The sequence below is a fragment of the Lampris incognitus genome, chromosome 16 (genome assembly GCF_029633865.1).
Source record: "Lampris incognitus isolate fLamInc1 chromosome 16, fLamInc1.hap2, whole genome shotgun sequence".
Lineage (NCBI taxonomy): Eukaryota > Metazoa > Chordata > Actinopteri > Lampriformes > Lampridae > Lampris > Lampris incognitus.
The window spans coordinates 4,475,880-4,490,793 of record NC_079226.1 but is presented as its reverse complement, the minus strand read 5'-3'; the positions used below and the strand labels follow the sequence as shown (position 1 = coordinate 4,490,793).

The following is a 14,914-nucleotide window of genomic DNA, read 5'->3' as shown; positions in this document are numbered from 1 at the left end:
AGGTCAGGTGACTCAAAGACATGAAGGTCAGGTGACTCAAAGACATGTAGGCCAGGTGACTCAAAGACATGTAGGCCAGGTGACTCAAAGACATGTCGGTCAGGTGACTCAAAGACATGAAGGTCAGGTGACTCAAAGACATGAAGGTCAGGTGACTCACCGTACTACATTGTCCCTAGGGGTGTGTGTGTGTGTGTGTGTGTGTGTGTGTGTGTGTGTGTGTGTGTGTGTGTGTGTGTGTGTGTGTGTGTGTTCGCGCGGGCCCTGTGATGGCCTGTCCAGGGTGTCTCCCTGCCTACCGCCCAATGACTGCTGGGATAGGCTCCAGCATCCCGCGAGTAGGAAAAGCGTTCTGGATAATGGATGGATGGATGGACAATGGATGGATGGATGGATGGATGGATGGATGGATGGATAATGGATGGATGTATGGATAATGGATGGATGGATGGATAATGGGTGGATGGATGGACAATGGATGGATGTATGGATAATGGATGGATGGATGGATAATGGGTGGATGGATGGACAATGGATGGATGGATGGATGGATGGATGGATGGATGGATGGATGGATGGATGGGTAATGGATGGATAATGGATGGATGGATGGACAATGGATGGACAATGGATGGATGGATGGATAGATGGATAATGGATGGATGGACAATGGATGGATGGATGGATGGATGGATGGATGGATGGATGGATGGATGGATGGATGGACAATGGATGGATGGATGAATGGATGGATAATGGATGGATGGATGGATGGACAATGGATGGATGGATGGATGGATGGATGGATGGATGGATGGATGGGTAATGGATGGATAATGGATGGATGGATGGATGGATGGATGTCCCTTATGAATGTGTTGAAATCCAAAGAGAAGATCCAGGAAACACTCTGCGTATTGAAGTGATGGGGGAAGTTCTTTGACGTCATCAAAGGTTGTTCAAGTGTCTTCGTGATACAATGTTGCATGGGAGCGAAACAAAGGAGACCTTCTCCGCGGGGCATTCCGGATCTCCAGCACGTGTCAGTGCTCCACGAGCGGGTTTTCACCACTTTCCATCTGCAGGAAACGGATTAGAGCGGTGGCTCTGATCCAGGTCCCCGGGGTACCGCCAGTACCTACTTCCGGTGTTGTGTTCCAGCAGGTAGTCCACGATGCTGCCGTTATCCAGCCTCCCGCCAGGAAGGTGTTACACCTCATGGGCGGGATGAAACCTCTGTTGTGTGTTTGTATTTCAGAAGTAAGGTGAAAACCGAAAGTTGTATTTATTTATAAGCCCGTAGGCGCGCGTGCGACGGTCCCGCTGCAGATTTTTTGGCGTCTCTGTGTGGTTGTTGTTCCTTTTTTGGACCGCCAGGTGGCGCCGCCGCTTCGTGGTTTTTGCGGATCTGGGTCACGGCGTCTGTCCGGTCCGAACGCCGGCCTGTCACCATGTAGAAGACCGGCGGACACTGCTCTGACTGGCGGCCTGGATCCGCCGGGGGGACATGACCGGTCCGGGCTCCGATAATCAGACAGTTTTCGGGGACGCCGGCGAGTCTCGCGTGTTTTTACGCCGCGTCCGGTTGCCGACGACACGGGCAGAGGGAAGAAGCTCCTCCGCCGAACACCAACAGCGGCTCCGCGGAGCCGCGCGCCGTCCCTCCGCCGCCGGGCCGCAGGCGTGCGGCGTGGCGCTCCGATCCGGAGCCGGTGCCGACCCAGAACCCTTTCCGAACCCTGCGTGGACGTTCAGCGCGCTGCGTGTTCATGAGGAGGGTATGCGGAACGAAGCCGCTGGCGTCAGAACAGGACGCTCGGCGATCTGGAACCGATGCAGCCCAAACCCGATTCCCCGTCTGCGCATAGCAGGGCCCGCTCTTCATCCCCCTCTTCTTCATTCTGCTTCCTGTCCGTCAGCTGCTCGCTGCGTTGCGCCGCGCGGAGCGGAGCTGAGGGGGTTCCTTTGACGTGACAGATGACGTGGATTTCATTCGGTTAAACGGAACCATGTGGATTTGGTTGTGAACTCGGTCGGCACGCGCCGGACGGCTCTGCGGTTTTCTCGTCGGACCGTTTGAGAATTCAAATAGCGTCGTTCAGGATGACGGCGGACGGAACCACGATCAAGAGCCGGATTAAAAACCTCCTCCGGTCCCCGTCCATCAAGCTGAGGAGAGGCAAACCGGCCAACAACAAAGAGACCCTCGGCAGTAAGGTGGGCACCGGTACCGACACCCAGCACGCACGCACACACGCACGCACGCACGCACAGCGCTCCACTGACCCAGTTTGCGGCGGGACGTTTGACCCGTTAATCCCCCTGACCCGTCCGTCAGTGGCGCGGAGGCTCAGAACCCCGTTTACACCTGGTTTTAAAATGCGGTTTTTTGGTTTTGCGATCGGATCACAAGCGGACGGCGCGGAATACGCGTCTAAACCACCACCAAAACGTTTTGTGACCCGGGCTCTCAGACCACTTGCCGAGGTGGTCCGGGACGCATTTGACCGCATGTCTTCTGTAGTGTAAACGCTTATGCGTCCTGATGCGTCCCCGACGAGGACGTAACAGGAAATACGTCATCAAAGCAGGATGTAGTGGTGGTTTTGGTAACAGCGCGCCAACCTTCGAATAAATGGAGGGGGAGGGGAGGGTGTAGGTGGTTGGAGTACAGGTGAGACGAGACGCCTCACCTCCATCTGGGCACGAGACTCGGTGCTGTCAGTCTCAGCAGCTGGAAGTGTCCGTACATGTACTACATTAGTGCTTGAAACATCGTCAGACATCAGCTGTTGTTTTCACAGCTGGTCGGCAAATCTGGCGCTCTGACCTTGTAGCGGAAGTGACGTAGACTAACGAAATCTTCCTCTTCTTCAGAGTTTGGAGACGCATGATAAACACAGGTGTAAACGGCGATGTGTCTCGCTGTCCACTTGTGACCAGATTTCGTTACTCCGAAGAAGAGGAAGATTTCGTTAGTCTACGTCACTTCCGCTACAAGGTCAAAGCGCCAGATTTGCCGACCAGCTGTGAAAACAACAGCTGATGTCTGACGATGTTTCAAGCACTAGTGTAGTACATGTACGGACACTTCCAGCTGTTGAGACTGACAGCACCGAGTCTCGTGCCCAGATGGAGGTGAGGCGTCTCGTCTCACCTGTACTCCAACCACCTACACCTTCCATTTATTCGAAGGTTGGCGCGCTGTTACCAAAACAACCACCACATCCTGCATTGATGACGTATTTCCTGTTACGTCCTTGTCGGGGACGCATGAGCGTTTACACTACAGAAGACATGTGGTCACATGCGTCCCGGACCACCCCGGCAAGTGGTCTGAGAGCCCGGTTCAGAAAAGGTTTTGGTGGTGGCTTACAGTTGTGATCCGATCGCAAAAAACCCCCCAACGCAAACAAAAAAACCAAAGCGCATTTTAACCCCAAGTGTAAACGGGGTGAGAGAGGCGTGATGGAGATGTGAGGTGTGTGTCGGTTGTTCAGCTCAGCTCAGGTGAAGTCAGTAACACTGGCTGCTTTATCATACGGGTTAGTTCATCCTCTCGCGCGCGCGCGACCTCTCCTCTCGCGGCCCGCGGCCGCGTGGACTGTGTTGACGCGGCAGATGAGATAAAGTCCTGCAGCTTTTCTTGGTGTTTGTGTGAATGTTGTGTGTTTGTTTTTGCTGGCTATCCGCGGAGCTGTTTTTCTTTTTATCTCCTTCTTCTCATATTTCAGTTGAAGCTACTGTAAACTACTACTAAGACCAGTTAGCCCCCCTAGCTAACGGGTCTGACCCTTTAACCGAGCGGTTAGTGACGTCACCTTGTGGCGCAGTACACCTCGTATCGAATCCCGCAACGGGCAACAAAGTAACCGGTTACATTGGTGGCAGCGGTGGGATCCGGAAGTGCGCAGATCCTCAGAAGTCTCTTCGGAGCGCGGGAAGAACAAAGCGCGAGGGCGCGCTTCCGGGGAGGGTGACGACTGTAAACTACTAATAAGACACGTTAGCCCCTAGCTAACGGGTCTGACCCTTTAGCCGAGCGGTTAGTGACGTCGCCTTGTGGTGCAGTACACCCCGTATCGAATCCCGCACCGGGCAAGAAAATAACCGGTTACACGTTCTTTTTTTTTTCCAGTTTAGGTGGAAAGTTAGTTGGAATCGCCCCTGTGGGTTATTCTCAATCACGTGACTTTTTCATTGCCAACGAACAGCTCCGCCATGTTGGAGGACAGCTAGCTAGCTAGACCTTAGCTAGCTAGACCTTAGCAATGCTGGTCACACTGAGGCCCTCATCGTTGATCTGTGTTGACAAGAACGACATTTTAAGCGAAAATGGGACAAACGTACAGAAATAAAACACCGCAGTTGTGATCCACTCTTCGAAAAACAGTTTGCAAAATAAATTTAACGAAGTTGTGGCCTCACGGTGCACAGGATCGGGTTCGGATGGAGGACGTTCGGCTGTGGGTTAGGCCAGCCTCACGCACTTCCGCCATCGAGGCTCGTGCACAAGCTGTGGATGGAAGACCCAAGGAGAGACACATGGAAGAACCCGCACTTATCGACGTGTTAGACGGACATGCTGACAAACTTACAAAACAAAAGCAGTTTCTCTCCCTCTTGTACAAATTATATTCAAATCACGTGTTTGGGTCGGCGGGCGGGGTCTCCCAGCATGCCCTGCGACGGTGTGTTGATGGACACAAGTTAGGACGGTTGTCTTAGGGTTGGGGTTAGGGTTGGGGGAGCTGTCTTTACTACACATTTGCAGAGGTGGTGACGTCAATCTTTGCTGTTTACAGTAGTTTAAAACGTCCCCCTCCAGGCGGCTTGTTAAGTGGATCACGTGTTTGGGTCGTGGCTTTACACGACGATGAGGCCACCGCCGATGCTAGCTGTTACTGGGTGTTCAGGGTTACTGTGAGTTACGGGGGTTCTGGTGGTACCGCTGGGCTCTGAGGGAAGCGGTGTACACCCTGAGTACAGTAACACTACACATGCACCACAGCCACAGGGGGCGGTGGTGTTTCTCTTTGGAAAAAGGGAACGGATCGCTGGTTCGAACCCCCGTGTTGCCTCCGGCTTGGTCGGGCGCCCCTACAGACACAATTGGCCGTGTCTGCGGGTGGGAAGCCGGATGTGGGTATGTGTCCTGGTCGCTGCACTAGCGCCTCCTCTGGTCGACCGGGGTGCCTCTTCAGGGGGGAAGGGGGTACTGGGGGGAATAGCGTGATCCTCCTCCCATGTGGTGACTCCACATGTATGGGAGGAGACATGTGGTAGTCTGCAGCCCTCCCCGGATCAGCAGAGGGGGTGGAGCAGAGACTGGGACAGCTCAGAAGAGTGGGGTAATTGGACAAGTACAATTGGGGAGAAAGAGGGGGAACACCCCCCCCCACCACCACAAAGAAAGAAAGAAAGATGACCTCCCTGCTTCTGTTTCTTCCAGTGCTGACCCATCATTGCCTGGTGTCCCTCTTCTTCGTTGGTCTTTGTTACCAACTCGTCTTCTGTCGTCCTTCACTCTTGTCCCGTGGCTGTGTTACTGAGTTAAATCTATATTTCAGATGAGAAAGCTGCCCCGTTATGCAGCACACTATTCAATCAAGGCTGTTCGTATTTGACTGGTCGGCAGACACGACGAGACAACAGACGGGCCTGCTGCCACCAATTTACTCCAACCGACCCTGTGAGAATAGAATCAGTCAAGTCCCGTCACACGGCTGTCATCTGAGCTGTCTGTAACTTGCAGTGAATACAATAGAAACAACTGATATGCTTCTTGGGTCATCAGCTTTGCAAAAATCAACAGCGAAGAGGTCAAAGGTTATAAAAGGTACAAAGTTTGCACCCCCTCTCAAAAGCAGTGATGGTATTTCTTCTGCCTTTGATTCAGCAGAGTCTTGTTGTTCTGAAGTTGTCTCCGTGTTGGGAAGTTGAGACATGCAGGAAGATGAGTCTGTCAGGACTCGTAGGTTTGGAAGACATTGGATTTCTAGAGGACGGGGCGCCCCCTACTGATGAAACACAGACATAGAGCTACAGGAAGTGAGGTGGTTGATTGACAGCTGTAGTGTGAAGATGGTGTTGACTCGATGAGGTTGTTCCCAGTCTGCCATACTGTTCATCGTGTTTTATGGACAGAAAACAACTTGCACATCCAAACCAAAAGCAATGGGCAGGAAATATCCATCCATCCATCCATCCATCCATCCATCCATCCATTCATTATCCAACCATCCATCCATCCATTCATTATCCATCCATCCATCCATTATCCATCCATCCATCCATCCATTATCTGAACCGCCTATCCTGCTCTCAGGACAGACTGCCAGGCCATCACAGGGCCAATATATATATATATATATATATATATATATATATATATATATATATATATATATATATATATATATAAAATGCAGTGAGTACAGTAATTTCTTTATGAGACAGTACAAGCCTGTTTCATGTCCTTCCCCAAGTAGCTTTATTTAATGAAATTTGATGAAATTTAATGAAAGATGTTCTGGCACAGGATACAAACCCTCTACACCAGACTTGACAAATTCAAACAAACAACCATACAAAAAAGAACCACAATATAGTTATCAAAATCACAGTAATCTCACAAATAATCACAAGTCACATAAATACATTAGTCTCTCAAATAATCTCAGTCACACAATCCTGACAGTGATCACAACTCAGCTTTATAACAGTATACAAAGTCCTTTGTTGAGCAGCGTGTGTATGTGGTGTGTGTTTAAAAGAGTGGAGTGGAGGAGCTGCACCACGTCCTCCTCCGCCCGGTGCTCCCGTGCTCCCACAGCACGAGCTGTGAAGGAGCGTCTCTCTTTTCAGAGTGACACTTGAACAGGAGCTCCCTCTTAACTCGTACCTGTTATACCACAAATACACAACAGGCTGATCTGCGACATCACATATTTTGTGTACAAGCTTCTGAGAGACTTCAGTCATGTCCCCTCTGTGTCTCCTGGGCGCTGGTAGTTGTACATGTCTTAACCTCTGGTCATGCGACGTCTCTTTCAGACCCGGGGCTCGTTTAGCAGCTCTTCTCTGGTCCTTCTCAGCGTTTTCTGTATATTCTACTTTACCAGGCCTCCAGGCGGAGCCTACACAGTCAAGATGAGATCACCAGGATCTACGTAAATACTGCATGGAACAGGCTTGTACTGTCTCATACAGAATCTACTTGACTTTACCTGGATTGTATATAGAAACACATAGTGAAAAAGCACGATCAGGGTAAGAAAGGTAGAGAGTCGGATCGCAGTTTGATGGTAGTAACTTGTGCAGTTATTTTTAACCCCTACAAGGACACTCCCAACATTATAATTTGCTTCACCCGGCGGGATGGCACTTAAAATAGCCCCAGTTTACCCGGGGAGTAAGTCTCATGGTTTTACCATGGTCAAGCGACAAGGCCATGACAATGTGAGAGGGGACAATGATCCAGTAATCACCTTAAATAATCCAGTAATCACTGCTCGCTGTAATAAAGGGGCTAATGCTACATTAGCGGTGGTAAAACCTAAGTCCTCGAGTCGGCATTCAGAAAGCGATAAAAGACCCACCGCCCCGCATCCACCTGAGAACAACATGTCCGAGACCATGTTGTTCTCAGGTGGGAAGCCGGATGTTGGTATGTGTCCTGGTTGCTGCACTAGCGCCTCCTCTGGTCGGTCGGGGCATGTGTTCAGGGGGGAATTGGGGGGAATAGCGTGATCCTCCCACGTGTCGCGGCCCCCTGGGGAAACTCCTCACTGTCAGGTGAAGAGAAGCGGCTGGTGACTCCACGTGTATGGGAGGAGGCATGTGGTGGTCTGCAGCCCTCCCCGGATCAGCAGAGGGGGTGGAGCAGAGACCGGGACGGCTTGGGAGAGTGGGGTAATTGGCCGGGTACAGTTGGGGAGAAAAGCAAAGAAACAATAAAGATAAATAAAAAAGGAATGAACGTGTTGGGGGAGCTGTCTTTACTACACATTTGCAGAGGTGGAGATGCAGATGTGGTGACGTCATTCTTTGCTGTTTACAGTAGTTTAAAACGTCCCCCTCCAGGCGGCTCGTTAGGTGGATCACGTGTTTGGGTCGTGGCTTTACACGACCATGAGGCCACCACGTGTAGTTAGTTAGTTTTGTCAAAGTGTTTGTTCTGGCTGGTTGTGCTCAACTTATCTCCTCCCAAACTGCTGTCAGGAACCGGATTACGACCAGTCCTCGCATACATAATAAACACCCTGACGGCTTATCGGGCCGACTGGTTTGTTCAGTTGCAGGTGAGAACTGGATCCGATCCCAGAGTGAATGTCACACATCTCGGCCTGCGGATTCCCCCACCGGCCAAAAGGCTGGAGTCTGTCGTCCTCCTGAAGCGGTAACTCATCGTCTCCGTCTGTGTACCGCTCGTATTGGGACAAGTACAGGACGCGTTGCAGGATCTTACATGAGCCTGTGCAGCCAGGAGTGGATGTGAAAGTAAGTTAGTGCCAGTGGGCGAGACTCACGATCGATCACGTGTCAGTTCTTTGTATTCCACTGATGGTTTCAAGAGAATAAATGACATCCCGTCCGATGCAGGGGTAGTTTTTCTTCCCGGGATCACCCCAAAAGTCATTATTTCGTCCCAAGTCAGATTTTCCAACTAGACTCTCAGAAGTCTTTCTGCCCCCCGTCTCCTTCTGTTACACAACTTTATTGTGAGCGTGTTATGGGAGGCCGCGGCCCTTATTTATACATCCACACTGTGATGGAGTCAGCCGTCTGCCTCCAGCCACCATTATTATAAGTACAGCCCTTAAAGAGACCTGGCCTGGCCTGGTGTGTGTGTGTGTGTGTGTGTGTGTGTGTGTGTGTGTGTGTGTGTGTGTGTGTGTGTGTGTGTGTGTGTGTGTGTGTATGGCTCACTGACAGTGGATCTGAGCCAGGTGTAAACATTAGCCTAGTAGCTACACTCTGTTAGCTTCTTATGTAAATCAGCTCTGTCCTCTGCTGGCAGCCTCCTGTCTCCCGTCTCATTATTTCTTCAGTTTAAATGTGCTACTACTGCTGTTATCATTATAACTACTACTACCACCACTACTACTACTGTTATTATTATTACTACTACTACTACTACTGTCCAGTATAGTTTTGGCGAGATAACTTTGTTTTAAATGACTACATTAGTAATACAGCCTGTGATTAATTGAATTTATTTATCTCTGAGGTTTCAGTGACCTTCAGACTACAGAACGCCAACATATTCCCCCAATACTTTGTGTGTGTGTGTGTGTGTGTGTGTGTGTGTGTGTGTGTGTGTGTGTGTGGATTGTCACCTTGTGTGGACCTGAGATCCCAAGAGCAATGGTGTCTGGAGCTGTGCTCCTTGTAGGGTCACCCATGGTGGTAAGGTCAAGGGGGAGGTCCCTGACAAAGCAATCCAACCAAGACCTCAGTGGTGGAAAAGGTGGAGGATGATGGCGGACTTTAGGGAATCATCACAGCGGCTGGGAAGGTGGATGAAGGCTGCAGCAGAAATAGGCCCCCAGTAGTCTTGGACTCCATGCCACTGGATCCTGACCCAGATCTGTCAAGGACCGTGTGGTGGCTCTCTGTGCACCAGTCTCCCCACATTAAACAAAGTCACACACAGGCGTCCTCCATAAAGGGAATCCACCCTAACATCCTGGATTAAGTCCTATGGTGACCGGTAAGTGGCAACAGGGGCAGGATTGTGAGATCTGGAATCCCCTAGTCATGAGCCGGCACATCAGTCGGTGGGTGCTAGATTCAGTCACTGGACTCTTGGAACGAGGTAGAAAGAGCCCTTCGGTAGCTGCACCCATGACCGAGCAGCCCTCTTTAGGATCCACTCTGCTCACCGCACCTGGGGAAGGGGCTAGAAAAGGTGCTCTAAAAATAGCCTGCCTCAAACCTCCTGACTGGATTACCGTGTTCAAAGGGATCGCCACATGTGGTCATAAACATAGAAATATGAACTTTGGAGCCTGGAATGTGCCCACACTGATGTATAGTGCAACCAGTGATAGACTGGAGAGGAGAACTGCGATCATCGCTAGAGAACTGAAGAGATGCCGGATTGACATAACTGCCCTTTTCGAAACCCGACAAGCAGACAAAGGACAACTGAAGGAGGAGAAGGGTGGCTAAGCTTTCTTCTAGAAAGGAAAAGCTGCTGATGAGCCCAGGATCCATGGCGTTGGATTTGCCATTAGGAACCAGATCATCAGCCACCTGTCTGAGCTTCATGTGGGGATCAGTGAGCGTCTCATGATTCTGGTGCTTGCCAACAACCAGATAGCAACAGTTGTGAGTGCCTATGCCTCTACTTTAGACTCGGAAGAGGAAGTAAAAGAGACCTTCTACGCCTACTTAGATGAGACACTGTCAAGGATCCCCAAGGAGGATAAGATTATTCTCCTAGGAGACTTCAACGCCAGGGTCGGCTGGGATCAACACCTCTGGAATGGCACTATAGGAAAGGAAGGCATCGGGAACATCAACTCCAATGGAGTTTTGCTTCTTAGCAAATGTGCTCAATATGACCTCACCATCACTAACATTCTGTTTTGCCAGAAAAAACAATTTAAGGCATCTTGGAGACACCCCTGCTCCAAACAGTGGCATCTTCTTGACTTTGTCATTGTATGAACCAATGACTGACGTGACATGAACATAAGATAAGATAACCTTTATTCATCCCCAAAGGGAAATTCAGGTGTAGATAGCTGCAAAGAGGGTAAATAAAGATATCAACAGTGTAGTGTAACAGAGATAGATCGATAGATGGAAGAGGTCAGTCACCTCGGGATCAGAACAATACTAAACCTAATATTAATATTAACTGTACTAAACAACATCATAGATATGAACATCACGAGGGCCATGATCGATGCAGTCATCTGCATCGATCATGCTGCTGGACAGATCATTGCCTCATCCGCTCCATGATGTCCATCAAGATCAAGAGGAAGATGAGGGTTCAAAAGAAGCAGATTCCACCAAGACTCAACCTTGAAAGCCTGAATAAAACTGCCACCCAGCAGCGACTTCAGGCCTCTCTTGGGGAAACCCTCCAACAGGAATATCCTGATGACATTGAGACGCACTGGAGCCTGCTCAAATCCACCATCCTAGACACCTGCAAAACCACCATTGGGTACTCCAGAAAACCTGAGGACTGGTTTGATGAGAATGACACAGAGATAGAGCAGCTCATCTCCAAGAAAAGGAAAGCCTTTTGCGCTGGGCAAAATGATGTAACCTACAAGGCTAAAAGCGTGGCTCACTCCAGAGCCACAGCAGACATCCAGAGACTGGTAAGGGAGCTTAAGAACACTTGGTGGACAGAAAAGGCTCTGGAAATCCAGTGACTGGCAGACTCGGGTGACACCAGAGGCTTTTTCAGTGCCACTAATGGTCCAAGCAACCACGGCTTAAATTCCCTGTGCTCAAAGGACAGACAGGAGGTGCTGAAGGACAACAAGTCCATTAATGCCCGATAGAAGGAGCACTTCCAGGAACTCCTCAACCGCAACCGCACAGCTGAATCAGACATTGCCAACCACATTCCCCAGAGTCCCATCAGAGAAGACATTGGGGAACCTCCCACCATGACAGCGATTGCTGATGCCATCAGCAGCCTTAAGAACAACAGGGCCGCCAGTCCCGATGAGATCCCAGCTAAGATCTTAAAGGGAGATGGACCAGAGCTCCTGTACCACATCCATGCCCTCCTCCTCAAGGTCTGGGAAAAAGAAGAACTTTCCCCAGAGCTCAGGGATGCTCTAATAGTGGTCGTATTCAAGAAAGGGGACAAGGAGGAATGTGGAAACTACAGGGGCATTTCACTCCTGTCAACAACAGGCAAAGTCCTTGCTTGTGTCCTTGCAAACTGATTGCCAGCACTGGTTGAGGAAGTAGTCCCAGAATCTAAGTGTGGCTTCCGCCCATGCAGAGGTACAGCAGACATTACAGCACGCCAACTCCAGGAAAAATGCTGTGAACAAAGGCAGCCTTTGTCATGGCTTTCATAGACCTGACAAAGGCATTTGACTCAGTAGATCGCCAGGCTCCGTGGAGCATACTACCAAGATATGACTGCCCTGACAAATACATCAGAATATTGAGACTTCTACATGACGGCATGTCAGTCACAGTGCTCAGCAACAGCAGCTCTGAGTCAGAGCCCTTCACTGTGGAAACAAGGGTCAAACAGGGATGCATCATCGCACCTACCCCTTTTGCTATCTTTATTGCTGCCATTCTCCAACTCATTGGTAAAGAGCTGCCACCGGGGTCCCAATCCTATACAGAACTGATGGCAGGCTCTTCAACATTAATAGGTTCAAGGCCAAGTGCAAAGTCTGCAACACCACCATCATGGAGCTTCAGTATGCAGATGACAACGCCATTGCAGCACACTCCGCAGAAGACCTCTAGGACATTCTGAATGCCTTTGCAAAGGCATACAGAGCCTTGGCTCTGGCATTAAATATCAAGAAGACCCAGGTCCTAGATCAACCTCCACCCAACCAGCCATCTACTTAGCCCACCATAAAAGTGTACAACAAAATTCTTGAAAATGTTGATCACTTCCCCTACCTCGGCAGCCTTCTCTCCTCAAAAGCTGACATAGACTCTGAGGTTAACCATCATCACCTGAGTTGTGCCAGTGATGCTTACGCCAGACTCAGGAAAAGAGTCTTTGAAGACTGAGACCTAAAGGCCCAAACAAAACTCCTGGTCTACAGTGCTTTTGTTCTCCCTACCCTGCTGTATGGAGCAGAGTCATGGACCACCTACAGCAGGCATCTGAGAGCCCTGGAACAATACCACCAATGATCCTTACAAAAGATCCTGAGGATCAGCTGGCAGGACCGATGCACCAACATCAGCGTTCAGGAAGAAGCCAACATAACTAGCATCACCACCACAATAATGCAACACCGACTCCAATGAACAGGCCGTGTCATCCGCATGTCCAACAAGACCAGTCTGATGAAATTCAACATCATATCGATCAACTCGGACCACATTGCACTGGATAGGCACTCCTGGAAGAGATCCGTGCAGATCGGAGCTGCGCATCATGAAATGAGACTCCCTTGTGCCACAGAGAAAAAGTGACGGCACCGCAAGGAGAAAGAGAAAAGGGCTCAGCCACCACCGCTTTCCCCTGTCCACACCGCACCAACGTATGTGGATCGTGGATCAGCCTCTACAACCATCTGAAGACCCACAAGTAGACAACTGAACGGAGAGGACAGTCATACTCACTTCAAGTGACCACCGATGATGATGATGATGATGATAATGATAATGTGTGTGTGTGTGTGTGTGTGTGTGTGTGTGTGTGTAGGTTGATATTTGCGGTACTGCGTTTAGACAGAAATCACAGAGGTTGAAACCCGCTTTTCTCTGAGGGCAGCTTTCTGTTTTCTACCCTCCTGTCTGACTCCACAGACCCTGTCTGTCTGTCTGTCTGTCTGTCTGTCTGTCTGTCTGTCTGTCTGTCTGTCTGTCTGTCTGTCTGTCTGTCTGTCTGTCTGTCTGTCTGTTCAGCTCGGTTCGATCAGGTTGACATGTCTGCGTCTCACCAGCAGGGATTCAGAGATGAGATTCCTCTTCTGATTCACACTGTTTGTCTTTACCCTGTCTCTCTGTCTCACACACACACTGATGAATGTCCGTACTGTCTGAAGACTCTTTCGGTCAGAAAATATGGTATTTCTAATTGAAGAGCACAGTAGTAGTAGTAGTACTACTAGTAGTAGTAGTAAAAATAATGGTTTTGGTCATTGAAGCCTCTGAGAGTTTTTGTTTTAACCTAAAAGACTTTCTAGTGCCTCGTTTTAGTTCTGGGCAAGGTGGAAAATATCATTATCAGTAAAGTCACAGGGAACTCGTGTTTAGCAGAAGGTGTTGGTAAACGGTGGAAAGTGGCTTCATCATAGAAACCCTCCTCTGTGATCAGATCGGGACTAACTGGTTGAATATAGTCACCACCAGTAGCAGCATTAAAGCTGCAGTCCTGAATCTGCTGGTGTTACTGCACCAGTGTGTGTCCTATGTAGGAGGTGGTGAGGTGGGTGGTGTCTGAGCGCCATTCCAAATGAATGAGAGTCAGCAGGGCTGTTGTGTCAGAAACAACCTTAAATCCTGGTAGAACCTGAGTTGTACTTCTTATTGATGTAGTACTATGTGTTGGTAAAGGTCTTCTACCAGTGTGTCTGTCATATCTGCTGGTTAGACACAACACCTTCACTTCTTCTTCACACTCAACACTACCTGCCTCCTTGTCCTCATCTGGCTGCTATGATGAAGATGGAAAACACTATCACCCTGTCATTTTTCCTGATGAAGTCCTACCAGACACCAACCATCCACATCACACACTGCTACAGTCTGCAGGATCTGCAGGATCTGCAGGATGTGATATTTATGGGTTACATATTTGCTTAAATACACCAGACATTGGGCAGCATGGTGGTGCAGTGGTTAGCATGATCGTCTCACAGCAAGAAGGTTCTGAGTTCGAGCCCTGGTATAGTCCAACCTTGGGGGTCGTCCCGGGTCGTCCTCTGTGTGGAGTTTGCATGTTCTCGCCGTGTCCGCGTGGGTTTCCTCCCACAGTCCAAAGACATGTAGGTCAGGTGAATTGGCCGTACTAAATTGTCCCTAGGTGTGTGTGTGTGTGTGTGTGTGTGTGTGTGTGTGTGTGTGTGTGTGTGTGTGTGTGTGTGTGTGTGTGTGTGTTGGCCCTGTGATGGCCTGGCGGCCTGTCCAGGGTGTCTCCCCACCTGCTGTCCAGTGACTGCTGGGATAGACTCCAGCATCCCCGCGACCCTGAGAGCAGGCTAAGCGGATGGATAGTGGCGGGATGGAT

At 49.9% G+C, this 14,914-nt stretch overlaps 1 protein-coding gene across 1 annotated transcript in view; it reads left to right on the top strand.

Annotated features, from left to right (window-relative positions):
- The first annotated feature begins 2,021 nt into the window (after nt 1-2,021).
- mapkbp1 (mitogen-activated protein kinase binding protein 1) overlaps nt 2,022-14,914 on the top strand; it is a 90,606-nt gene continuing 77,713 nt past the window's right edge. The window contains exon 1 of the mRNA XM_056296292.1: nt 2,022-2,217. Within this exon, the coding sequence (XP_056152267.1) occupies nt 2,104-2,217 (114 nt within the window). The 5' untranslated portion in view covers nt 2,022-2,103. The remainder of the gene's footprint in view (nt 2,218-14,914) is intronic.